At 49.5% G+C, this 24179-nt stretch overlaps 2 protein-coding genes across 10 annotated transcripts in view; one reads left to right on the top strand and one right to left on the bottom strand.

Moving 5' to 3' along the window:
- ANKS3 (ankyrin repeat and sterile alpha motif domain containing 3) overlaps positions 1 to 10285 on the bottom strand; it is a 33852-nt gene extending 23567 nt beyond the window's left edge. For 4 of the 8 annotated variants that reach the window (XM_058710725.1, XM_058710727.1, XM_058710726.1 and 1 more), the window contains exons 1-6: positions 10159 to 10273; positions 9912 to 10028; positions 6713 to 6884; positions 4067 to 4265; positions 3750 to 3871; positions 1651 to 1732 (exon numbers count right to left, since the gene is read on the bottom strand). In XM_058710725.1, the coding sequence (XP_058566708.1) occupies positions 1651 to 1732; positions 3750 to 3871; positions 4067 to 4265; positions 6713 to 6884; positions 9912 to 10005 (669 nt within the window). In that variant the 5' untranslated portion in view covers positions 10006 to 10028; positions 10159 to 10273. Of the gene's footprint in view, positions 1 to 1650; positions 1733 to 3749; positions 3946 to 4066; positions 4266 to 6712; positions 6885 to 9911; positions 10029 to 10158 lie in introns of those variants that run through there. The other 4 variants (XM_058710729.1, XM_058710730.1, XM_058710731.1 and 1 more) reach the window with 4 other exon arrangements.
- Positions 10286 to 10362: 77 nt separating this feature from the next.
- DNAAF8 (dynein axonemal assembly factor 8) lies at positions 10363 to 23853 on the top strand. Of its 2 annotated transcripts, XM_058710740.1 has the most exons (12): positions 10363 to 10706; positions 10958 to 11343; positions 13224 to 13397; positions 14573 to 14701; positions 16753 to 16834; positions 17057 to 17265; positions 18998 to 19112; positions 20409 to 20547; positions 21787 to 21930; positions 22293 to 22397; positions 23174 to 23365; positions 23643 to 23853. In XM_058710740.1, the coding sequence occupies exons 2-12, from the start codon at positions 11278 to 11280 to the stop codon at positions 23779 to 23781; spliced, it is 1494 nt and encodes a 497-aa protein (XP_058566723.1). In that variant the 5' UTR covers positions 10363 to 10706; positions 10958 to 11277; the 3' UTR covers positions 23782 to 23853. The 2 variants fall into 2 exon arrangements, with proteins under 2 accessions (XP_058566723.1, XP_058566722.1); XM_058710739.1 differs by having other exon boundaries at positions 10367 to 10706; positions 16753 to 17265; positions 22299 to 22397.
- The last annotated feature ends 326 nt before the right edge of the window (positions 23854 to 24179 follow it).

Here is a 24179-nt window from a genome sequence, read left to right as displayed (position 1 = left end):
CTTCAGTGGGAATTTGTTAGGACTTCTACTTCTCCTGAACTTTTTTAACAACTTTATTAAGATATAATTCACGTACCATGCAATTCACCCACCTACAATGTATAATTCAGAGGCATGCAGCCATCACCACAATCAATTTCAGAACATTTCCCTCACCCTGAAAAGAGATCCTGTACCCCTTAAATACTACCCTCTCTCCAATACTCCCATCTCTCATCATCCCTTCCCACCTGCTGCTGCTGGCCCTAGGCCACTATTAATCTACTTTCTATCTCTAAAGATTTGCTCATTCAGGACATTTCAAATATAAAGAATCATACAATATGTGGTCCTTTGTGCCTGGCTCTTATCACTCAGTAGTATTTTCAAGGTCCATGTTGTAATAGGTGTCAGAACTTTACTCCTTTTTATGGCTCAATAACATTCCATTGTGTGGAAAGACCACGTTTTACTTATCCATTTATCGGTTGATGGACATGTGGATTTCCACCTTTTGGTTACAGCGAAAAAACACTGCTATGGACATTGTGTGTTAAGTGTTTGTGTGGACCTGTTTTCAATTCTCTGGGGGTAGATACGGAGGAAAGTGGCTTTATGTTTAACTGTTTGAGAAACTGCCGGTTTTCCCAATAGGCTGCATCATTTTACATTCCTGTCAGCAGTGTGTGAGGCTTCCAACTGTCCACATCCTCGCCCACTTATTACTGTCTGTCTTTTTATGTTACAGACGTCCCAGTAGTTTTGATTTACAATTCAACATGTGAGTTGGGGCGGCATGGGTGGCTCAGTCCATTGAGTGTCCGACTTTGGATCAGATCATGATCTCACGGTTTGTAGATTCAAGTCCCACATCGGGCTTGCTGCTGTCAGCGTGGAGCCTGCTTCAGATCCTCTGTCCCCCTCTCTCTCTACCTCTCCCCGACTTGCACTCTCTCAAAAATTGATTAAAAAAAAAAAAACATTAAAAAAATTAACATGTGAATGCCAGCAACCCCTCCTACAGAAACACAATATACAGAAATACCTGCACGCAAGCCAAAGTTCCCTGTACAGAGAGGGTCTCTAGAGCACTGTTTATAACTGTAAAATGTAAGAAACCTAAATCTCAACTACTATGGAACTGATTAATTACACCCATATATACTGTAGAAGGAAAAAAAGGTCTATTGCATATTAAGTGATCTTCTAAAAGCTGCAGAGTAAATACACAGCAGAATCCCACTCCGCTCAAAATGGAAAGCACTGTATTTATACTTGTCTACAGGTACACCTTCCTAAGCAGAAGAGTCTGGGGCTGCCTGAAACCAAGTGGGCACCTTGGGGAGAAGCAGGGGGTGGCTGAAAAGGGACGAAGATCTTAGCATTCTTACTCTAATGTTTTTAAGTAATGGGATAAATTATTTACTTTCTAAAACATATTTTCCACAGTTTTGAAATGATGGCATTACAGGAACAGGTGTCTATTTTTACTCACCACTGTACCTGAGTGCCATACAACACTTGGCATCCACAGATACGATGAAAACGTGCTCAATAAATAGAAAGCGGCTACTTCTGTGCAGCAGAAAACTCTGTGATGGCTCATACTTCAAGGAGAGGATTCCTCACCTGCTGTGACTAAAGTGTAAGCTAACAATCAGGGTCACTTACATGATTGAGAAAATACTGCACAATTATTTCATGGCCAGAGGCAGCTGCTTCCATCAAAGGAGTAAATCCATATACTGGTTCCCTACAAGACAGAGGCCATGGTCAGACAATTATTGGAGAGAAGTTTGCCACGCAGAAGCTTCCCTGCTGCAGACAAGACCAAGCCGGTGCAAAGTCACCCTTCCCTAAGCAGAGAGGTCTCCCTCTCCCCAGAACCAACAGAGAGATGTGAAAAAGTTCACATTAACACATCAGCCTCATAAATTCTTCTGGTTCCACCCGTTTTTTAAATTTATTTATTTGAGAGAGACAGAGAGAGAGAGAAAGAGGGGGCACTCGGGTGGCTCAGTCGGTTAAGCGTCCAACTCTTAGTTTCAGCTCAGGTCATGATTTTATGGTTTTGTGAGTTCAATCCTGCTTGGCATTCTCTGTCTCCCTCTCTCTCTGCCCCTCTGCCACTCACGCTCTCAAAGTAAATAAATAAATTTAAAAATTAAAAAAAAAAAAAAAAAAGAGGGAGACAGAGAGCAGGAGAGGGGCAGAGAGACAGGGAGGGAGAGAATCCCAAGCAAGCTCGACGTTGTCAGCACAGAGGCCAACATGGGTCTCAATCTCATGACCGTGAGATCATGACCTAAGCCAACACCAAGAGTAGGACGCTTAACTGAATGAGCCACCCAGGTGCCCCCGATAATCACTCCTAAGCTGCTTCCACTTGCCACCTCTTAAATTTCCATTTTAATTACGAGCCGAAAGCAACTGTTGCTTTTCACTGCACACAGAAAGCCAGCGTCTCCCTTCCACCTATCCAGATCCTATGCCTTGAGCTCAACATCTTCCAGAAACCCTCCCAAAAGCTCCAGGACCAACCATCTACCTTGTCCTTAGTTTGCCTAGTATCTGATGCTTATTTTGGGGTTTGCTTACAATTTGCTCAGCACTGCCTACAGCTGCCCTCTGACCCTCACTTCCCTTCAGACTGGTCTAGAAGACAGGAACCAAGCTAAATCCTGGGTTTCATCCATTGTAAGATACACCATTTTTGCATTTTAACATCTCTGAAGCCAGAATTTATCTTAAAATCAACAGGCAAGTGGCATTTTGATCAGTGGCGCTTCTTCCTCAGTGGCATATGAAACGGTGGTGTGTATCTTAGATGGCTTCAGCCAGGGGCGTGCACAGTGTCAGGTGGATGCGGGGCTGGTACTTGCTGTGCTGAAAGGGGATTATCACTGTGACATGCTTTGGACGACAACACCCCTTCTGGCTTACAAAACTCATGACTGCTTTCAAAGCATCACCTCACCCAACACAGACAAAGGCAAGAAGGAGAAAGGAGTTAGCATTTAATGCATGTAAACGGAGTGCCATTCACAATGCCAGGCCCAGGCCCCTGATGTGTGACAGAACATGTAATTTTTCTAACAACTCCATGACACAGGTATTGCCATCTCCAGTTTTCAGGCTCAGTGGCGCCTGGGTGACTCAGTCAGTTAAGTGACTTCGGCTCAGGTCAAGATCTTGCGGTTCACAAGTTTGAGCCCCATCTGGCTCCCTGCTGTTAGAACAGAGACCGTTTAAGAGTCTCTGTCCTCCTCTCTCTGCCCCTCACCTGCTTGTGCTCTGTCTCAAATATAAATAAACATTAAAAAAAAAAAAAGAGGGACACCTGAGTGGCTCAGTCGGTTAAGCGTCTGACTGTGGCTCAGGTCATGATCTCGCAGTTCGTGGGTTTGGACTCTGTGTTGACAGCTGGGAGCCTGAGCCTGCTTCGGATTATGTGTCTCCCCCTCTCTCTCCGCCCTTGTCCTGCTCACACTCTGTCTCTGTCTCTCAAAAATAAATAAATATTTTGAAAAGTTAATAAAAAAAGAGAAAGGAAGGAAGGAAGGAAGGAAGGAAGAAAATGAGACTCAGAGCACTGAAAGTGCTGGACCCAATGTCCCCTGACAGATGCAGGAAAAAGCTCAGCCTATCCTCAAGCTCCCCATGCCTGGACAGGACTGTCCCCTCTGCCCAAGGCAGGGGCTACTCTGCACTCTAGCCTCCCCAGCTGCCCTCCTCAGAGTCAGAGCGACCACCAAAGACCTGGTAATCACCTCACGTTGGCATTCGCTCCACTGTCCAAAAGGAACTTGACCATCTGCTGGTGCCCAGCGCTGGTGCAGTGGAAGAGGGCAGTCCAGCCTTGAATGTCCTTCATTTCCAGCTCGGCACCTTGCTTCAAGAGAACACAGAATGCTCGTTACAGCCTCAGCTCCTCTGTGTGGGGCGGGCGCCCTCCAGGCCGTCACACTGCAAGAATCAAAGTGATTACACGAACACGCACATGCACACCATGGTCTGCGGTGGTTCACGTCTCTGCCAGAGCCGGGAGCCCCGCACATTTCTGAGCCTGAGTCCCCTCGTAGCTCACCTGGAGGAGAAAGTAGGCGATGCTCTCGTTGCCACAGCTGGAAGCCAGCATCAGTGGAGTCTGCCCTTCCGGGGTCGGCACATTCACACTCACCCCCGCCTCAAGCAGCAGGTGCACGATGGTATCGTGTCCAATGTAGGAAGCGTACATCAGCGGGGTCCAGCCACCACCATTCTTCTTATTCAAATCTAACTCTCTCCTAAACAAATGCAAGATATGCTAGACATGTCCCGCCATCTCACGTGTGAGGTTTACCAAAGCCAGCGGCAAGGCCAGGCCAAGACAAAGAGGGGGAAGTACAGCCAGGAAGCAGAAGTTATCTGCCACACTGGACATCATAGGGGAGGGGAGGAAGACAGGGGAACAGTTAGGTTTGCTGGGGAACAGTTAGGTTTGCTGTACAGCTGCCTCTGCAAAGTCCACAGGGCTATCTTCCTCCTCCAACTGCACATTCTCATTGGCCCCTCCTCCTATCCCAAGGCCAGCAATTCTCTTCTTTCCTACCCCCAGCAACACAGATGGTTCTCAACCGGGGGATTCTGCCCCCCAGGAGACATTTGGCAAAGTCTGGACACATTACTGGTTCACAAGTGCATAAGGAAAAGCTACTGGCATCTAGGGGGTGGAGGCCAGGGATGCCGCTAAATATCCTGCATGCACAAGGCAGCCTCCCAACAGAGAATGATCTGGCTTAGATTGTCAGGAGTGCCAAGGTCAAGAAACTGTGACCCGGAGCCTTGACTGCCTTCCAACAGACCAGGATCTGCTAGTCCGGTGCTCGGTGGAAAGGAAAGGGGAAGGGACTCAGACAATGGGTAAGATTTCTCCCTCATCACCTCATCCTACAAAAACATTCTTGGAAAATCAGTACCCAGAGGATCCTATCTTTTTCATTGATTTCTACCAAAATTCTAAAGAAGCATTTCCCCCAGGAAAAAAAATTATGGGCTTCCTACCCCAGAGTTTGGGCCTGGGGCATAGAAATAACATCTACTTCCAGAACACCCTGCATGGTTCATGCCCCACAGCTTTCCTCTTGCACAATCCCAGCCCCCAATGGAGGTAGGCGATGCTCTCGTTGCCACAGCTGAAAGCCAGCATCTGGCAGTCCAGTCTGACAGTCAACCCACAGTCTGTACCTCTCAGAGGTTTGGACACAAGAAGCCACGCCAGACAATTATGTTCCATTTGCTAGCACCTTCTATTCACTCCGGGATACCCATGCAGCCATTCCAGAAGGTCCTGATCCCAGGAATGCAATGGTAGCCACTGGCTGGGAGAGCACACAGAGACCAGACCATCCTGGCCAGATGACCTTCGCTGGTGGCTCAATTCCATGTGGAGAAGAGCCCAGCCCTCCACAGAGTGTCTCTGAGGCTCTGACATGTCCAGTTGGGCCCAAGCCTCCCTTCTGATGCCTCTACTCACTTCAGGTCCCAGTCTGCTTACTGTCAGCAGCCTTGGTGTCAGCTAGGGCTACAGTCCCAACCAGAGCACAAACACTTCCCCTCTCCCCTGTGGAGCCATTCCAGACTGTGCATTTATTAATTTTTGTAATGTTCTATTTATTTTTGAGAGACGCAGAGTGAGAGTGGGGGAGGGGCAGAGAGAGAGGGAGACACAGAATCCGAAGTAGGCTCCAGGCTCCGAGCTGTCAGCACAGAGCCCGATGCGGGGCTCAAACCCACAAACTGTGAGATCATGATCTGAGCCGATGTCGGACGTCCAACCGACTGAGCCACCCAGGCGCCTTCCTGGACTATGCATTTAAACAGTACACCCAAAGGCTTAAAAACCCAAGAACGCCAAAGGAGCAAAGTTGTAACTGGGGTCTCAGTGACCCTGTGAGGGAATGTGCTGCTTGTGTATCCAGCTAACATTCCAAAAGCCACCTGGTACAGGAGTACAAAACATTATGTCTTACCACAGTGCTATACTTGTACTTAACTGGCCACATATTTATAAGTGGCAGTTATGACTTAGGAACCAGAAACCCAGGGCTTATGCAAGGCTTTGCTCTGGCTCCCCAGGAACTGAAACAGGCACACGTAGATATAGACATAGATGGTTTCTCCTAGTTGTCAATGAGAAACAGAAACCATGAGGTGGATGTAAGGGGGTGGAGGCAAGGAGATTGGTCCTTTTCCAAAAACTAAATTAACACATGTGTAAGACTGCGGGTGGCAGTCAGGTGGCAATCCCCAGAGAGGAAGATGAACCCCACCTCCTCCTCCTCTATGGTAGAAGCCAGAGTGACAGGAAGGCACAAGGGATAAAAATGAATCTCCTGGGGAAAGGAGGCCACAGGGCATCACTTTCTAACTTTATTTTTGTTTTGTCTGAGCACTTCTGCAATTAGTAAAAACCATAAAATGACTATAGTTAACAAAAGTCTGAAATGATTCATAAGCTTATGAAAAAAGCCCAAACTGTCGTTTTCTTCTTAGGAGTAAAAACGGACTTATTCGTGTCCAGCCTAAATCATTAGTGACAGCTGTCCGACAGACACAGGGACATATCTTGGTGTGTTCCATGTCTGCGACTGTGTGCAAGGCCCCATAAGCTCACTGACAGCCCTACCTGGGATCTGAAGCCACAGAGACGGTACTCAAAATCTGAGGAGGAACGTTTCCCAAGGTCTCTTACCGCTGCACACATTCCTTCACCACTTCATATTGGCCAATGGAAGCAGCTGTGTGAAGATCCAAGGGGACGGCCAGCTCCTCCCGGCCGACCTGAGCACCCAGCCCATGCCACATGGACAAGCTGCAGTTCAGGAGTTCTGGCTCACTGGCTTCATCGCTGAGCTCCGACATCGCTGTGGAGGGAGATCGAGGGGTTAGAGCGTTCCTTCCTGGTTGTTCCAGGGAATAGAACAGGATGGTCACACTCCCACCTGCAGTAGGCGGCTGGTCACTATCCTAGCAGACTGCCACTCAATGCAGCCAACTCCTGGGACAGACTTAGAAGATTATCATTAAGTGCTATATGGTTTGGGCAGCTCCATCCTTCTAATACCGGTGAGCTTGTCACCAGACACAAAGAAAGGAGCATATATGGTGAGTCACACACTGCAGTGGACACTTTCCTTCACCAACCCTCAGGCCCCAGTTCTACAAAGGGAATTCTCCAGGAACTCAGGAAGCCTGACAACCTCTTGGATGGGCAGTTAAGAAACGTTAATTGGGTCACTGGACCTAATCAACTCCTGGGTGTGGTGGAAAAGAAGCCTGGACTTGGGAGTTATATCAAAATTTAGCTCTGCTATTTACCATCTCCAGTCTTTACTTCTGCGCTAATGGGGACATAGCTCAAGGCGCTGTTGTTAAACACACATGGACGAAAGGATAAGTAAACGGTGGCACAGCTGTATATTGGAACGCTACTAATAAGCAGAAGGTACAAACAGTTGACACACACAGTAATAGACACAACATATGAATGAACATCAAACTCACTGTGCTAAAGAAGTCAGACTCAAAGGCTACCTACTTCATGATTCCATTTACAGGACACTCTAGAAAAAACAAAATGGAAGGGCTGGAGGACAGATCAGTGGGACTGGGGTTAGGAATGGGGGGACCACAAAGGGACAGCAAGAGGGAATTTGGGGGGAATGTTCTATATGCTGGTTGATAGACATGTTGACTCTATACGTTAATCAAAACTCATAGACCCAAACACCAAATGAGTGAATTTTAATGTAAACATTTTTTTTACTTAAAAAAAATGTTTTTTAATCCTTGTTTATTTTTGGGAGACAGAATGTGAGTGGGGGAGGAGCAGAGAGAGAGGGAAACAGAAATTGAAGCAGGCTCCAGGCTGTGAGCTCTCGGCACAGAGCCCAACACAGGGCTGAAACTCAAGAACGGTGAGTTCGGGGCGCCTGGGTGGCTCAGTCGGTTAAGCGGCCGACTTTGGCTCAGGTCACGATCTCGCGGTCCGTGAGTTCGAGTCCCGCGTCGGGCTCTGTGCTGACAGCTCAGAGCCTGGAGCCTGTTTCCGATTCTGTGTCTCCCTCTCTCTCTGCCCCTCCCCTGTTCATGCTCTGTCTCTGTCTCAAAAATAAATAAACGTTAAAAAAAAAAAAAAAAAAAAAAAAAAAAAACGTTTAAAAAAGAACGGTGAGTTCATGACCTGAGCCGAAGTCGGACACTTAACCGACTGAGCCACCCAGGAGCACCCTAATGTAAAAATTTTAAACAAATCTTTAAAAAGAAAAGACAAGTAAGTCCCAGCACAGAAACTATGATGTGATTGGTGTTTGGCAAAAGTTGACTGAGTAGGAATCCACCCATACATTCCATGAAAACAGGAGGGATGGGAGAGTGATACACTGGAAAATTTGTGGGGTGGTGGAACGTTCCTGGAGAGCCACTATACCAGGATGAGGAGTCCATGAAAGTCCTTTATTCTGGGAATCCTAACCAAATCAATGCCAGGCCATTAGCTTCATATTAGAACCTTTAGGTCCCTAAGTAACATTTGTCTCCTACCTACTATAAGTGGGAGAGAACAAGAAATCAAGTATAGCAAAAAGAGAAAAGGAGGGTCACGTCCATTCAGATGGCCTAAAGGTACTCCAGCAATTCACAGATGCATTAGGACCTCAGTCTCTACTAAAGAATGCTTCCACACTCCAGGTAACAGCTGAGATGGCCAAACAACCAACAAGCCACCAATCTGAGGGACAAAAAATCTGTAAGCCCTTGGCCAGAATATGTGTACATATGATGGGGCCTGTAGGTAACCAAGTTCAGAGCGAAGCCCAACGTTCTGGTACCACCACCTCCTCACACTGGCAGGGCCTGAGATCAACCAGCTTTCTCACTCTGCAGGCAAGAAACCCCAACCTGAATAGTCCAAGCCAACAAATACTGGATAAGAACCCAAATAAGCGGAGTGCTAGTTCAGGGCCCCTTTCCACACATCCCTCGAGCCTCCTATAGGTGGGTCTCTTTTACTCCAAATGCCTCCTCCAGAGTGGAGTCCATGCAGTCTCTCATATATTTTTTAAAGTTTATTTATTTACAGGAGTGCCTGGGTGGCTCAGTAGGTTAAGAGTCCCACTTCGGCTCAGGTCATGATCTCGTGGTTTGTGGGTTAGAGCCCCGGGTCAGGCTCTGTGCTGACAGCTCAGAGCCTGGAGCCTCCTTCGGATTCTGTGTCTCCCTTTCTTTCTGCCCCTCTCCCACTCACAGTCTGTCTCTCTCCCCTTCAAAAATAAATAGACATTAAAAAAAAATTAAGTTTATTTATATATTTATTTTGAGAGACAGAAAGTACAAGTGGGGGAAGGCCAGAGAAAGGAGAGAGAGAATCTCAAGCAGGCTCCCCAGCCACAGCACGGAGCCCCACGCGGGGCTCGAACTCACAAACCATGAGATCATGACCTCAGGCGGTCATGAGCCGAGACCAAGAGTCGGAAGCTTAACTGCCTGAGCCAGCCAGGTGCCCCTATGTGGTCTCTCTTATTATTAGAGGCTCAGGTGTCCCTCACCCTGCAAGGCGGCAATCACAACCAGGCCCGGCTCTAGGAGCCAATGGAGGGAGAACTCGGATGCCACGGGGCCGTAAAGCGACTGGTACTTCTTTTATCACCATGCCACATGCCACACACTCTACAATGATGGGGTATTTGTTATGAATAAAACGATTACGTTCATCCATACGTTTGTACACTTGCTTAGTATCCATTACCTTTTCAATAACCCAAAAACCTTAACTAAAAAATAATGACGCTGATGGTCGGCCGCCACGCCCACAGGGAGGAAGTCTGCAAAAGCCCAAGGGCAGCCCGTCTCGTCCTGACGCGTGAGCCGTTCGCGCAGACTGGGGTACCCACCCTGGTTGTCAGGCCCCGGGGTGGGTCCTTCGAGAACACCGCCAGGCCAGACCGCACAGACATCCCCTGACACCTCCTCCTGGTAATCCCACATGGCACGTGGCTCTGCCGTCGCCTCTACAAGGATGCAAAAGCGGAAGCGTCGCCAGAAACTCACGCGGCTACCAAGCGGCGGGGCGGGCCTGGCGGCAGACAGGCAGACGGCAAGTGCCGGCCCCAGGCGGTGTCGGGCCGCCACCGAGCGTACCTGCGCTGAGTTCCGGTGCGCCGCCGCACTCTCTCAGGCCGGCGCGCTCGCCGCCACGCACGCCCGGGCTCCCTCCGCGCGGGCTGCCGCCGCAGCGCCCGGACACCGCGGCCCCGCTCCCGCCCCGGAAGTGGTTGCGGGAGGCGCGGAGCACGCCGGGACTCTCGCCGGGCCGCGGGGCGCTCCCGGCGCTGTGGAATTTGTCCGTCCCGCACCCGAGCCTTCCGGTCAGCTCGCCCGGCTCGCTGTGTGACCCCCGCGGCAGCCAATCAACAGGAGAAGTTCGCCTTGCCCCTCCCCTCCGCTAGCCAGGGAAACCAATCCTATTTCAAGAGAGGCAGGACGCGCCAAGTCCCGAAAGAGGAGCGGGGGGAAAAAGTGCGGTTGGCAGTCCAGTAATGTAAAACTGCCGAGGGGGGATTCCAAAGGCGGTGACAGCCTCAGTAGTTGCGCCGCGGCCCGGGGGAGCGAACGGGTCCGGAGGAACGCACTGGGAACTGTTTATAGTCCTGTCAAAACTGCGCAGAGAGGGGAGGTAGAGGCCTGAGGTGAGTGGCCTCCGAAGGTACATGTCGGGATTTTGATGGGACTGGGGCGGGAAACGGGTGGGTGGGGACGGGTGGGAAGACGAGCGACGTGTTTTCCTGTTTCCCAGCTTTAGAATTTAAAAGACTGGTCCGGGAGGCTGTTGGCGTCCAGTTGTCAGGACAACGGGGCACCTAGGCCAGAAGGGCGGGGGCGGAGATAGGGGCGGGGCTAACGGGCTGCCGCGAAGAAACGGACGTGGAATTTGCTCCAGGGTTCGGAGGAGACTCGAGCAGCTCCGCCGCTTAGCTTTAGGCGTTAACCCCAGTCAGCAGGTTAAAGTGAACTCGCCGTGGTGTTCAGGACCCTCCGCGATCTGGTCTGTCATCACCGCATATTCTCGCAGCAGATACTTTCTTACCCCAACATGTTGGGCAATTTTCACTCTTCTGAGCCACTGTACATGTTCTTGCTGCAACCTGTAATGACTTTCCCTACCCTGTTGCCTTGCCTGTCTGAAGAACCTAGAATATCTGGCGAATCTGTTACGCTACAGTCTGCCCTACAGAGCCCGGTTCCAAAAAACATCCGCTGATGTGTTATGAGCTGCGTCCCCACCCTGCTGTTCACAGTTCAGGGTGCACCAAGCTCCTGCTCCAGGTTCTGTGAGCACAAAAGCAAGTACCCCACCACTCACATCTTCTACTGCTGCCTTCATGGGGGCCCTGACACAGAGTAATAGCCAGGCAGGGCTAGGGCGGAAGTGCTCTCTTCTCATAGTATAGGCACAGCGGGCTATATCTGGGGGCTGCAGGGGATGTCCAGACACTGGCTCTGAAGTACCATCATCCCACATTCCTAAAGCTACCTTGACCCCTGAGGGCCCAGGCCTTCTCCTGTTAGGAGTACAAAAGATGGAAGGGGCTGGTTAAGTGCCTGGGTGTCGGGGGTTAAGTGGTGACTCCAAAAAAACTTTCCTGGGGACTCCTTTGTAAAGGGGGCAGTAAAGTGTAGTGAGGCTTGAAATCCCTTCTAACTTTGCTACAAATTTTGTCTTTGCCATTTACTAACAATGTAACTTCTCTGAGTCTATAAAATGTAGATAGTAATGGTATTTATGTTACTTGGGATATAAATACCTTACATAATCTGTATATCATACACATATATCATTCTATTTATCATATACATATACATGTATGTATGTATATGGTTACATTATATATGTATGTATATGGTTACATTATATATTATAGTATAGATATATACATTTAGATATATATAGATATACATACACACATACAGTTGACTCTTGAACACAGGACTTAGGAGGACCAATACCCCGCGCAGTCAAAAATCCACATATAATGTTTAAGATTTTCTTTCTTTTAGGGACACCTGGGTGGCTCAGTCAGTTAAGCATCCAACTTCAGCCCAGGTCATCATCTCATGGTTCGCGGGTTCGAGCCTTGCATTGGGCTCTTCACTTTCAGCACAGAGCCCTCTTCAGATCCCCTGTCTCCCTCCCTCCCTCTCACTCTCTCAATCTCTCTCTGCCCCTCCCCATTCATGCACACCCTTCCCCTTCTCCAAATAAATAAATAAATATTAAAATAAAATCTTTTTTTAAATGCTTATTTTTTTGAGAGAGAGAGAGAGAGAGAGAGTTGGACATTGGACGTTTAACGGACTGAGCCACCCAGGTGCCCCCTTAAGATTTTATTTTTAGGGGCGCCTGGGTGGCTCAGTCGGTTAAGTGACTGACTTTGGCTCAGGTCATGATCGTGCGGTCCGTGAGTTCGAGCCCCGTGTCGGGCTCTGTGCTGACAGCTCAGAGCCTGGAGCCTCCTTCGGATTCTGTGTCTCCCTCTCTCTCTAACCCTCCCCCGTTCATGCTCTCTCTGTCTCAAAAATAAACATTAAAATTTTTTTTTTTAAGATTTTATTTTTAAGTCATCTCTGCACCCAATTTGGAGCTCAAACTTAAAACCCCAAGATCAAGAGTCACATGCTCTACTGACTGAGCAAACCAGGCACACCTCCACATATAACTTTTGATTCCCTAAAAACTTAGCTACAATAGCCTACTGTTGACCAGAAGCCTTACCAATAACATCATTAGACGATTAACACATGTTGTATGTTACATGTATTATATACAGTATTCCCACATAAAATAAGCTAGAGAAAAGAAAATGTTAAGAAAATCATAAGAGAAAATACATTATTGTACTAACTGCATTTATTGAAAAAAAAATCTGCATATAAGTGGGCTCATGCAGTTCCAACCTGTGTTGTTCAAACACACACACACACACACACACACACACACACACACACACACACGTGTGGGCACATTGACTAACAGGAACAGGAACCTGGAGAACCAGAAGGGAAACCAATGGGAGGTCTGGCAGTCTGTTTTCACCCCCCACAGGGTGGTAGACGCTTTGAAAAGGCAGCCCTCTCCCACTGCCCCACCCTGAGCTCTTGGCCCTTGGCCCCTGGAACCCTCTCACCTCACCCTGTGTCCTCTGCAGGGCTGCTTGGATGATGGCACGCTGAGCAGCATCCCTGGAGCCTGGGTCCTCATGGCATCCCAGGACAAAGATGAGGAGTCGCCACCTCCCTGGGCCTCCCAGACAGGGCCCTGGGATGCCATCCTTGAGGCCGTCAGGGAGCAGCTCCCATCTCTAGACTCCGATTCCTCCTTGGTAAGCAAGCGCCTTCTTCCTACGTTTTCCTGGGCCCCGATTCCCCTTTCTTCCCATGGCAAGCACAATGTTGACCCAAGAACAGCTTTGGAGCTTATCAGCTCCTGCATTTGTCCTAATTTTGCTTTTTGTCCTCCGAATACATTTATTCATACTTGGCATCCTTACGGGCATTTCAGTGACCTGAAATTATGACCGGAGAATTCCTCCAAGAGCTTATCGTGATGCATTGAAATGGTGGCATGCATTCATTCAACAAACATTTATGGAGCCTACTTTGCCTCTTCAAGAATAAGAAGCCCTTTGTGACATTACACACCTGGCAGACCCTGCCTCCCCATGATCGTAATTGTGTTTCTAGTTTGTACTGACTGATATTGAACACTGAACCGAGAACATTGGGTGACAAGAGTGACTCTGAATTCAGTCTTAAATCAGCTGTGCCAGCTTCTCCGCCTAGTGAAAAGTGGGCATGTGCACACACACAAGAATGGCAGTGACCCTATCGATGAAGAAAGGTAGACAAGGCCCTGGGCAGCAGCTCCCTAGTAGTGGGTGCCAAGCTCACAATTTGCAGCTAGGCATTTAGAAGTAACCTGACAGGTTTGGGTCCTTCCTGGGATGCCTACAAAGACAAACAGAGCATCCTGGGCCTCAGGTATCTTCCAGCATGCGACAAAGCTAACGGAGAGTAGATAACATGACCCCAGTACCTTTTCATGTCTTCAGCCTCATCCGTTCTCATCTTCAGATATCCTTGCAAGGTGAGCTGGTGACTCTAAGGGCCCCCTCTCCCCTTAGAGGCGCTAAGACACTGTGTCATTTATGTGATGGCTAAAGGTTACAGGCCAGGGGGAGAGCTGGGCTCTTCTTTCAGCTACCACCTTGCTGCCCTGTTCGTTCAGTGCCAGGTGTTATCTGAGCACCTGTTATGTTCAAGGTCTTAGGGGGTGGCAGGTATGTGCACAACTGGAGCCCGGGATCTCACTTCACGAGGCTGTGCAGCCGAGCCCTTTTCTAAATCAGTGGCAGGAACCAGCCAGGCCAAAGACCTCTGGGAGAAAGCTGATCTCCCCAGATCACTCTTGAGCAGCAGGGCAAGGGCAGACGGAGGCTGAGGCCCTCCTGGCTCTGCCTGCTGCCCTATAATTCAAAAGTCCTCTCATTTGTCACAGTCGGACTGCGAGGCAGAGGAGCTGTTCATCTTCCAGCGAGATCACACTGCCCTGATCCCAGACCTGTCGGAGGAGCTGGCCGAAGACCCTGCCGGGGCCTGGCTTGCTACGGTTGATGGGTCTTCTGAGGTCTGTAGAAGTCAGGCCCCCAGGATCCACAAAGCTGGGACCCTGCGGGCAGAATGGGGTGTGGGTGTGGGTGTCCGCGCTGTCACCTGACTCTATGGTGTGGGTCAAAGAGGTCAAAACTGCGGCACTCCCTAAACATTTGTTGATTTAATAAGGGTGACAGTGGGGATTCAGAGGCAAGAAGGTGCCCCTCACTGGAGAGGTGAGGTGAACACAAGAAACAATTAGAAATGCCAAAGCACACTCTGTAACCACGTATCACAGTCATCGCCAACTGTCAGAGCAAATTTTCCGTCTTCTTTTCTCATTTCCCAGAGCCCCAGGTAAGACCAAAAACTCTATCTAAAATTAATGGCTTGGGGCATTCACTTTCGAATGTCCCCTCTCTGTAAAGAGAGCTTTCCTACTATTCTTCCTTTCTAATCCTATATTCTAATAAACTTTTGCCTGCTGCTAAAAAAAAAAAAAAATGGCTTGATGCTTAAAATTAATTGCTGCCCTTATAAATAGAATCCATCAATAGACTTTCATCACCGGGCAGGTCCCCAACTGATCAGGTCTTTTGGCTCTTCTTAAAGGCTCCGGGAGACAGGCCTACCTCTGCTGTAATTATTGTGACTAGTTGTCACTCATTAACTAGGGGAAGTGGGTATGCTGTCACAGACCAGCACAGCCAGACATTCGTCAAAGCAGGGGAAGCAGATTTCATTCGGTAACTGCTGACAGCAGGGAAAAGAGCTGAGTTCCCTCCGACTTGTGCAGAGGTGACCGGGGTTTCCAAGGGAGACTGAGGGAGGGGGAGAACAGGGCTCACTAGAGTCAGAGAAGTGAACGATCACAAAGAGCAGGCCAGCGTGGGTGTGACTAGGCCAGGCATGTCCACTGGCAGGTATGGAAGTCAGGAGTCTATCCTCCCTGGAAGAAGGGAGACAGAGGCCATGTCCTTCCTGACGCGAACATTCCAAAGGAAAGGCTCTCAGGCCCAGGACAGATGCTTCTGGGTTGTAAGAGACACGTAGCTCCGAGTCTGAAGCCCTTTTTAGGAAATGCTCTTAAGAAAGGGAAGTCAGGGGCCTCTCATCAGGTGTTGGCTGGAACAAACACTGAATTCTCCCCACAGCACTGAGCTTTCTCAGGCAGATGTTTTCATGGACGGGGTCATGCTAGCCATGTGCTGCTAGAAGCCATTCTAGAGTTTGGTCAAGTCTCAGTGCCAGTTTAGAGGCAGGGGTTATGTGCTGAGAGTTCTGGAAATCTCAGTGCAAGCACTGATACAGGGTCATCTTACAGAACGTTCATCATCATGACTCCCCCACTCAGCTACACCTAGAAGAAGGTCTGAAATTCCCAGGCCTGCCAAGACCTCTAGTTAGTTCAGGTGCAGGGATGTCCAAGTGAGTTTATCTTGAGTTTTCTTCATTTCTACAATTACCTCAGCAACTGTCCTGGAGAATTTTTTTTTCCCCAACCTGGGACAGGAAAGTCTGTCCTCACTCATGGGGGCAGAGGCTGTGGGCTTGCTCTGGAGTCAGAGGGCCTGGGTTTCATCTTGTCTACCCCTTAATAGCTGTGTGGCCTATTTGCAGTGGCCAAAAGGTAACAACAACTCAATGGCCACTAACAAATGAAATGGGTCAACAAAACATAGTCCATACAATGGAATATTATGCACTCCATAAAAAAGAATCAAGTACTGACCCACAACCTCCATGCACCTTGGAAACACTAAGCTAAGCCAAAGGACACAAAAGGACAAGTATTGTGTGATTCCACCTATATGAAATATCTAGAACAGGCAAATCCATAGAGACAGAAAGTGGACTGGAGATTACTAGGGGCCTGGGGGGAGGGAAGGTGCAGTCTCTTTGGGGTGATAAAAAAGCTTTGGAAATAGTGGTGACGATTGCACATTATGAATGTGCTTAATGTCACAGAATGATAAAATGGTTAAAATGGCAAATCTTATGTTACATACCTGTTTTACTGCATACACACAAAAATTCCCTCAAGTATGTTTTTGAGAACGCTGAGGACACCCATTTTGTCCACAGCCAGGTGCAGTGCCTGTGGAACCCAGCACAGAACCCTGGAGAGAGTGGGGCCCAAGGACAGAGGCTTCTGCCTCTCTGCAAGGTGGAGACCCTGGCGGGCCTATAGACAGCTGTGGGGAAACCAGTTCTCTTCTCAGGGTGCCCAAGGACACCCCCAAGTGGCAGGAAGACAACCATGGGGCTGTGTCCCTCAGCACCCAGGGTCCTCACCAGGGGCCGCAGGAGGAAGCCACCCTGTCCCCCTGGGAAGGTGACCTGAAAGCAGAGCCCCTGAGCGCTGCCTCACAAACCGGTTGGGCCGCAGACTATGCAGACCGCAGAGCCCTCCGAAAGGAGAGAAGGAAGATGATTGAGAAGGACATACTCCATAAAGTCACCTGGGATGCCCAGGACCCAGCCTGCAGTGACCAAAGTCAAGTGGAAGAGGCACCCTGTGCAGCGGCAGTGGCAGTTCCAAGACCAGAGACGCCACCAGAGGGGCCCCGGGAAGGATGGCTGGTGCTCTCCCTCAAGGTAGGCATCTTCCAGCCTGTGCTTCCTCAGGGCGTCCCCTGCACGTTGGCCATGAGCTGGTCCTCCACAGGACAACCTGAGGGCTTGCCCACTACACCTGGGCTGCCATAACGGATGCCACAGACGGAGGGCTTAAAGAGAAATTCATTTCTCACAGTTCTGGGGGCTGGGGAGTCCAAGATCATGGCGCCAGCACATTCAGTGTCTGGTGAGAGCCTCTTCCTGACATCTGGCTGTGTCCTCTTATGGTGGAAGAGGCGAGGGAGCTCTCTGGGGCCTTTTTATAAGAGCTCCACCTTCATGACATAATCACCTCCCGGTGGCCCCACCTCCAAACACCATCACATTGGGCATTAGGATTTCAACGTGTGGATTTTTGAGGGACACAGACATTCAGTCTACAGCAATGACCTTAAGCCCCTAGGCACATAGTCCTAGGTCCCCCAGCCGTCAGTCATGCCTGTCTCAGTGGGTGTGTGGTCCTGACAGACAGACCATCCTTAGGTAGAGTTAACGAGAATAAGGAAGAACAAGGAGACTCCATCCTGCTTTAAAAGGAAGAAAAGAAGGAAGGCAGGGAGGAAGGAAGGAAGGAAGGGCTGTAGGAATACTAATCTAAAGCATGTTTATAAAGACAGACAACCACATATAAGATATAGAACAAACTTTGTTGAAGCACAATTCCCAAAATCTTAAGGCTGTCACTTTCACACAAATAGTGTGAGCACCTGTTAACGTTGTATTTAGCTCATTAATGAGGGAACTGGCAGGAAGACAAAGCCAGGTCAAAGAGATTACGAAAAACTGGGATTTTGTAAAACTGGGGAAAAAGAAAGGAGTGCTGAGATAAAATTGCTATACTAAGTACAAAATTGGTCAACATCCTAACAAAAGTAACAACAAGTTGTTGTTACTTTTGGGGTTATCACCTCTACCAGACAGAAAAAACCCACTGTACCTGTTCTCAGTTTACAAAGTTGTAAAATAGGTGGGCCCTGGTCAACTGTGCAAGCCAAATTACTGTCCCCAGAAAGGTGGGCTTGTCACAAAAGCTCCAGCATGACATTTAAACATCACACAATTCCTTTTTTTGCCTTATTTTCAAATTTTGATAATTTTAACAACATAGAAAAACGGTATCAGGTTGTACATGGAGGTCATTTTTACCAATTTCATTCTCATCAGTTGTGGTTTAAACAAGCCATTCTTTCCATTCTGCTGGCCCCCAAACACTTCTGTTTTCACTCACCCTAGGGCCACAAGGAGCTACAAGGAACATCAATTCCCAATTACCTTCCTCCCTCCTCTCGCCACACCCGGAGGCCCCCAGCGCTCTTTTCCAAGTCCTTGCGTGGGAGCACCTGCCCAGAACAATCTGTTCCTTAAGAGAGGAAAACGTTTTAACCTCCCAACACTCTAAACCTGTATGAACCTAAAGAGTTTTAAGACAACACTGGGGTTTCCAGGTCAAACAGTGTCTCTGTGCCAAAAACAAAAGTGTTGCCTAAAAAAGGCATAGGAAAGAGAAGGCAGGAGATGCTGGCCCCACCCACCTTAATGGAGGTGTGAGTGAGAGAGGGAGCCCGTGCCAGTGTGGGCAGGCACCCAAACCCTCATTTCTAACCCATAACAACCCACGATGGCCTCTGTTGGTCACGGCAGCTGTGGAAGCAGGCACTCCTGCTGCCAGGACCCTGTGGCTGCATTTTAATCACTCCTTTAATTATTTCAGCAACTTGAAGAGTGGGATTTGGATCACATCCTTCAAAGTCTGGCAGGGCGAGAAGATGACAGGGGAGATCGCGCACCTGGAGCTACGTGGTGGGCAGCTGACCGCCTGGGCCGAGGTCTGATCTTGAACGCCAGGGCCCAAGTGCATCCCCATGCTTATGCTCTTTCCAGGGGCTCTCAAAAATAGGGTCAGCCTGGCAGCCCACCATGTCCTCTCTGTTGCTCAGCCCTCATGGTCCCACACAGGTCAGGTGCCAGTCCGTGGAAATTTCACCCATTCACTCATTCACTCACTCATTCATTATACATATGACCCCCTGCTGGTGTCTGGAGTGGAAGAGGCTCTGGAGATACCAGGGGGGCCTTCAGACACGGTCCCTACCCTTGACCCCCACCTTTTCCTCCTGCCCACCCCCTCGGGCCTTCCTCTCTCTCTCTGAGAGCAAACCAACCTGCATTTTGTGCTTCTAAGCAAACTCTGCTTCCATTCATCTCCCCATTTACCGAGAAAGCCAGGGATGTGATTACTGCCATTGCACCTGTGGGCTCGCTCTGGGCAGTTCTGTAAATAAAAGGAAAGCTCCTCTTCCCTCTCCATCCATCCCGGGCCACAAAGGTGAGTGAAGCAAAGGAGCAAGGTTTGTGGGTTCTGGCTTCCAATTCCGAAGCAAACTCCCTCTGTGATTGAGCCCCTGGTGCTGTTTCAACAAGGTTTTTTTGTTTGCTTGTTTGTTTGTAATTTAACGCCTTACAGCAGGGTGTGGAGAAACCCTCTCTCCTGTAAGGCAGTGGCTGTAATCCACGCACCTGTTTTGGAGGGCAATGTGGCAGAATCCATTCTCTATTTTAAAGGCACTTAAGCCTTCAATCCACTTATTCCACTGCTAAAGTCTATCCTAAATACCCCAGTGGGTGATGGTGTGTATTCAAGGATGTTTGTTGCAATACTGTTTATAATTGTGAAAATTTGGAAATGACCCATATTCAATATTCTATAGGAGTCAAGCTAAAGCAGTTACAGCACAAAATGCACTAAAACCCAATGAAGGGAATCTATCTATGTTAACATGGAAAGACAATCTATACAGTGAAAAAAAATCTACAGAGGATAATCCTGTTGCCTTTTTTAAGTGTTAATTGTTAATTATGGTTCCCTCTGACATGTGGGACTGAGGAGTGAGGTAAACTGTTAGTAGTAAGTCACTCCCTCTTTATGGGGATTGTGTACATACCACTCCCCTGGCCCTGCTGAGCTGGAGGTGGGGGTCTTTGTACAGGGCTGAGTGGCAGAGGACGTGCACAAGGTGAGGTGTGTCTACACAAAGGATTCCAAGGGGAATCAGTAGCTCAGGCTACTGTAAATCAAACAGGGGCAGTGTCCCCACTAAGCAGCCTCCCTGCTCTGCCCTCAGACCACACCCTGCTCAACACCCAGGACAGGCTCTTGGAACGGCTCGCCCTCCTGGGTGCCACACAATCCAGAGCCTCTTCTGCCTGGAAGGCACCTGCTGACACGCCCCAGGACACCAAGCAGCGGGAGACCAGCAGCAGGTGGGACTTCTTGCCAGCTACAGCCCTGTCCTCTGTGGAAGTGGCCCACGGACTTGCAGCATTTATTAGGCCTACCTGGGGGCGGGGGCACTTGATGTATATTTCTCATTTCATCTCAACAATCTGATCAGGTAGGTGCTGCTATTATCTTATCCCCATGTTATAGATGGGGAAACTGAGGCTCAGAGGTTGGCCTGTCTAGGCCATAGATGGCAGGGCTGGGACTCGAGCCTCAGAGCACCTACTCTTTGCACACTCTATAGGAACCCTCCCTCCATCATCCACATGACTTCCCCAGACAAGGACCTGCCTTGTCAGACTGTTAGGCTAGCACTGGCCTGTGACCCAAGCCAGGCCAATCAGAGACTTTCCCTGAGAATTCCCAGTCTCAGTGTGTCTGGATGGGGATGGGAGGGCTGAGAAAGGCCAGCTGTAGTGAGAAAGACTGAAGCCGGAAGGGAAGAGGTGGGGACAGGGCACCAGGATCCCTTAAAGCCTAGCTTCCCACACTTTGGTTGTTGCACTCTTTTTAGGAACCTGAGAGCCACTGAATCCCCCTTTTCACCTGAGCTACTTGGAGTGGGCTTCCATTCCTAGCAACCCAGTGTCCAGTAGAAATATCTAGAACTGCACTGTCCAATTGATAGCCACTGGCCACATGTGGCTACTGAACCTTTGAAACATGTCTGGTACAAATGAGGAAATGATTTTTTTATATATATTTTTTAATGTTTATTTAATTTTGAGAGAGAGAGACAGAGCAGGAGTTGGGGAGGGGCAGAGAGAGAGGGAGACACAGAATCTGCAGCAGGCTCCAGGCTCTGAGCTGTCAGCACAGACAGACTGATGCAGGGCTCCAGCTCATAAACTGCAAGATCATGACCTGAGCCGAAGATCATGACTGAGCTACCCAGGTGCCCCAAGGAAATGATTTAATTTTATTTTTTTATTTGATTTCAATTAGCTAACATGTAAATTTAAGTAGCTACCTTTGGCCAGTGGCTACCACATGGGAAAGCACAGACCCTGAACATGTCAGTCACCATGGATGGTTCTTTTGGGCATTGTTGGCCATATCTTGAGGGTTGTTCTGAAGAGCAAAAGAACAAGGGCACTTACAGGGCCTAGCTCAGTGCCCTGCACATGGTGGGCATCCAGTTGGGGGCAGCCCTGAGCCCAGCACAGGTCATACCATAATTACCCAGAAGTGACTCAGAAAACCCTGCTCTCTTACCTCAGAACTGCTCGGATGGAGCCGGGCTTCCAGGCTGAGCTGGGCCTAAGGCTGGCCAGCGGCCTGCAGCTAAGGGGCCCAGCAGAGCCTCCTACTGTCTTCATTGATTTGCGGCCCACGGAGCCATCGGACCTTGGGTCTTCAGAAAGGTACTGGAAGTGGTGACAGCCCTGTTTTGCATTAGCCACATTGGCCTTAGGAGGAGCAGGGGCTTCGACAGGTGGGACAGTGTGGGACAGCGCCCATGTGGGCTAGTACCAGAGCACTGCTTGGTGGAGAAGTGCTCGTAGCCAGGAGCTGAGCGCGGCCGGCAGTCCCACTTGGTCCCATCAGCAGGGTCTCCCTGCAGGGAGAGCAGAACCCAGGCAGAGCTTAAAGCCAGCAGTCTAGGCTTTGGTACATTACCCTGGAGTTTGTCCCTCCACCACTTGGCAGGAAACCTCAGTGGTCTTGGGTCAGTAGGGAGGCCCGGGTGGTGTGGGATACATTCTATGAACCCAGGTTTCATCACCTCCAGCTCCAGCTCCTCTGACAGCGAGGAGGAGGAAGAGACAGCGGCTCTTGGAGACCAACAGGGACCAGCAGAGCAGGAGCGTCATTCCTCCCAGGGGCTACGGTAACCACCAAGGGGCTCCCACCACCTGGGCATGGTCCATCTCTGCTTTCCACAGCAAGCCCTCAGCCTGGCACGTTTGATGTTTGTGCTTTCAGCTTTGTCTTGCACCCACAGGGCCAGCACGTGTGGGCCTAGGGGTGGTCTGGGAGGTGGCCCGTGGGAGCCCACTTGGGGCCCAGCCTGGGCTGCTGTCCTCCTGACATCACCAAGGATACCTCACTTTGCTCCTGAGAAGGGATTAGTACTTTCCTTCTAAAAAATAGCTCTCCAAATTGATTTGGTCCCTACTGCTGATAGCATTGGAAGTGAAAAGAAGTCAGGATGGAATAAAGTGATGGCTATTAGCTAGAAAGGAAAGGCCAGTGTGAATTAAGAAGTGCAATGTTAAATTCAGAGAAGTTTCCACTCTCCAACATGCAGAGGCCCCACATGGTAGTCATGGGGCCACTTAGGACTTATATGCTGTATCTATAGTTTTTGGAATTGAAAAGCCTGTGGATCCTACCCTGTGGGAATGTCAGAGTCAAAGGCAGTGTTCCCCCTAAAATGGAACATCATTAGGCGTATGGGAAAAAAGAAAAAAAATCTGAGTTGAGAAGCGTCACATAGGTTTCCTCCCACAGGCCTTTAACATGCTAACATGCCCTATGACCCAGCAAGGGCTGAGAGGCCAAAATCTTAACTGTCTTGAGAACCAGTGAACATGCTTCTGGAAGCACTCTGGATGGGGGGGTCTGGCTCCACTTGGTGTTGAGGTTGCTTGTCATATGTCACAGGGACTGTACTGGGAAGAGTCAGCTTCTCCAGCAGCTCAGGGCATTTCGGAAGGGGACAGCTCAGCCCAATCTGCCAGCCACTGAGGGTCCCGGTGGCCAGAAGGCTCAAGTCCTTGAAGATACAGCCAGCTCCAGAACTGGGAGGAAGCAACATGTGACACACCGGGCTGAGAAGCAGAGCACCCAGACCAGGTGCTGCCCCAGGGTACTGGAGGACCCTCTTGGGCCAGGGACAGCCAAGGAGGCCCGGGTGCCTCCTCTGGGCCAGCTGTAGCTGCCTCCAGGACTGGGTCTGAGAAGGAGCTTGGCGGGATGATTCGACTGTCCATTGACATACCCGGGCCCTGGTGGTCCGCTGGCTCTCCCGTGTTTCCATGAGAATGTGCTTATGTAGCCCAGGGACCCTCTGACTGGGGGGCTGTCACCCAGACCTCTGTTAAAATGTGGTGTGATCATTCTATGCCCTCAGAGCAAAGATGCTAAATTTGTACACAGAGCGTGATGACAACTCCTTTGAAAAGCGTCTGGAGGGAGACTCCGCAGACAGTAGTCTGTGCGGATGGAGGGGCTGTCCAGCCTGTTCACTGCTCCTGCAGTCTTCTCTTTAAGGTGCATCTGTTGTTTTCCATCATACGAGGTCTTTTTTAAAATTAAAACTGCAATAAAACATATTTAGAGAATTTCAAGGTTGAAAGGGTCTTTGAAGAGAATTTAGCCTTATCTTGAGTCCCTGGATGCTTGCTATTTTATGTGCTTGCATTAACATACCACACCCCCCCCCCCCCCCACACACACACCAAATGGACTTTTTGATAAAGGGGTGAAGACTGGACTGTTTTTTTCTTTAACCAAGATACAAAGGCACACATCTGTTCTAGGGTCCTTCCTGACTTCGGGTGGGGCTGACCTTTACGTGGAGATAGAGTACTGAGTGTCTTAACACCCAAACTGTCCCCATGGAACAGAGAGCGGGGCCCCACCTCGTGGGTGACATCCTTCCCTGTTA

This window comes from Neofelis nebulosa, chromosome 18, assembly GCF_028018385.1.
Source record: "Neofelis nebulosa isolate mNeoNeb1 chromosome 18, mNeoNeb1.pri, whole genome shotgun sequence".
In the NCBI taxonomy this organism is placed as follows: Eukaryota; Metazoa; Chordata; class Mammalia; order Carnivora; family Felidae; genus Neofelis; species Neofelis nebulosa.
The sequence above is the reverse complement of the archived record's forward strand: the minus strand, read 5'-3'. Positions and strand labels throughout refer to the sequence as shown.

What these genes read in the sequence shown, in the direction of transcription:
- DNAAF8 (XM_058710739.1), top strand. Translation starts at nt 11,278, where the DNA reads ATGTGTTATGAGCTGCGTCCCCACCCTGCTGTTCACAGTTCAGGGTGC. An exon ending in GCACCAAGCTCCTGCTCCAG is followed by an intron (nt 11,344 to 13,223) that starts GTTCTGTGAGCA and finishes TGTCCTCTGCAG; the next exon opens with GGCTGCTTGGATGATGGCAC. An exon ending in TAGACTCCGATTCCTCCTTG is followed by an intron (nt 13,398 to 14,572) that starts GTAAGCAAGCGC and finishes CATTTGTCACAG; the next exon opens with TCGGACTGCGAGGCAGAGGA.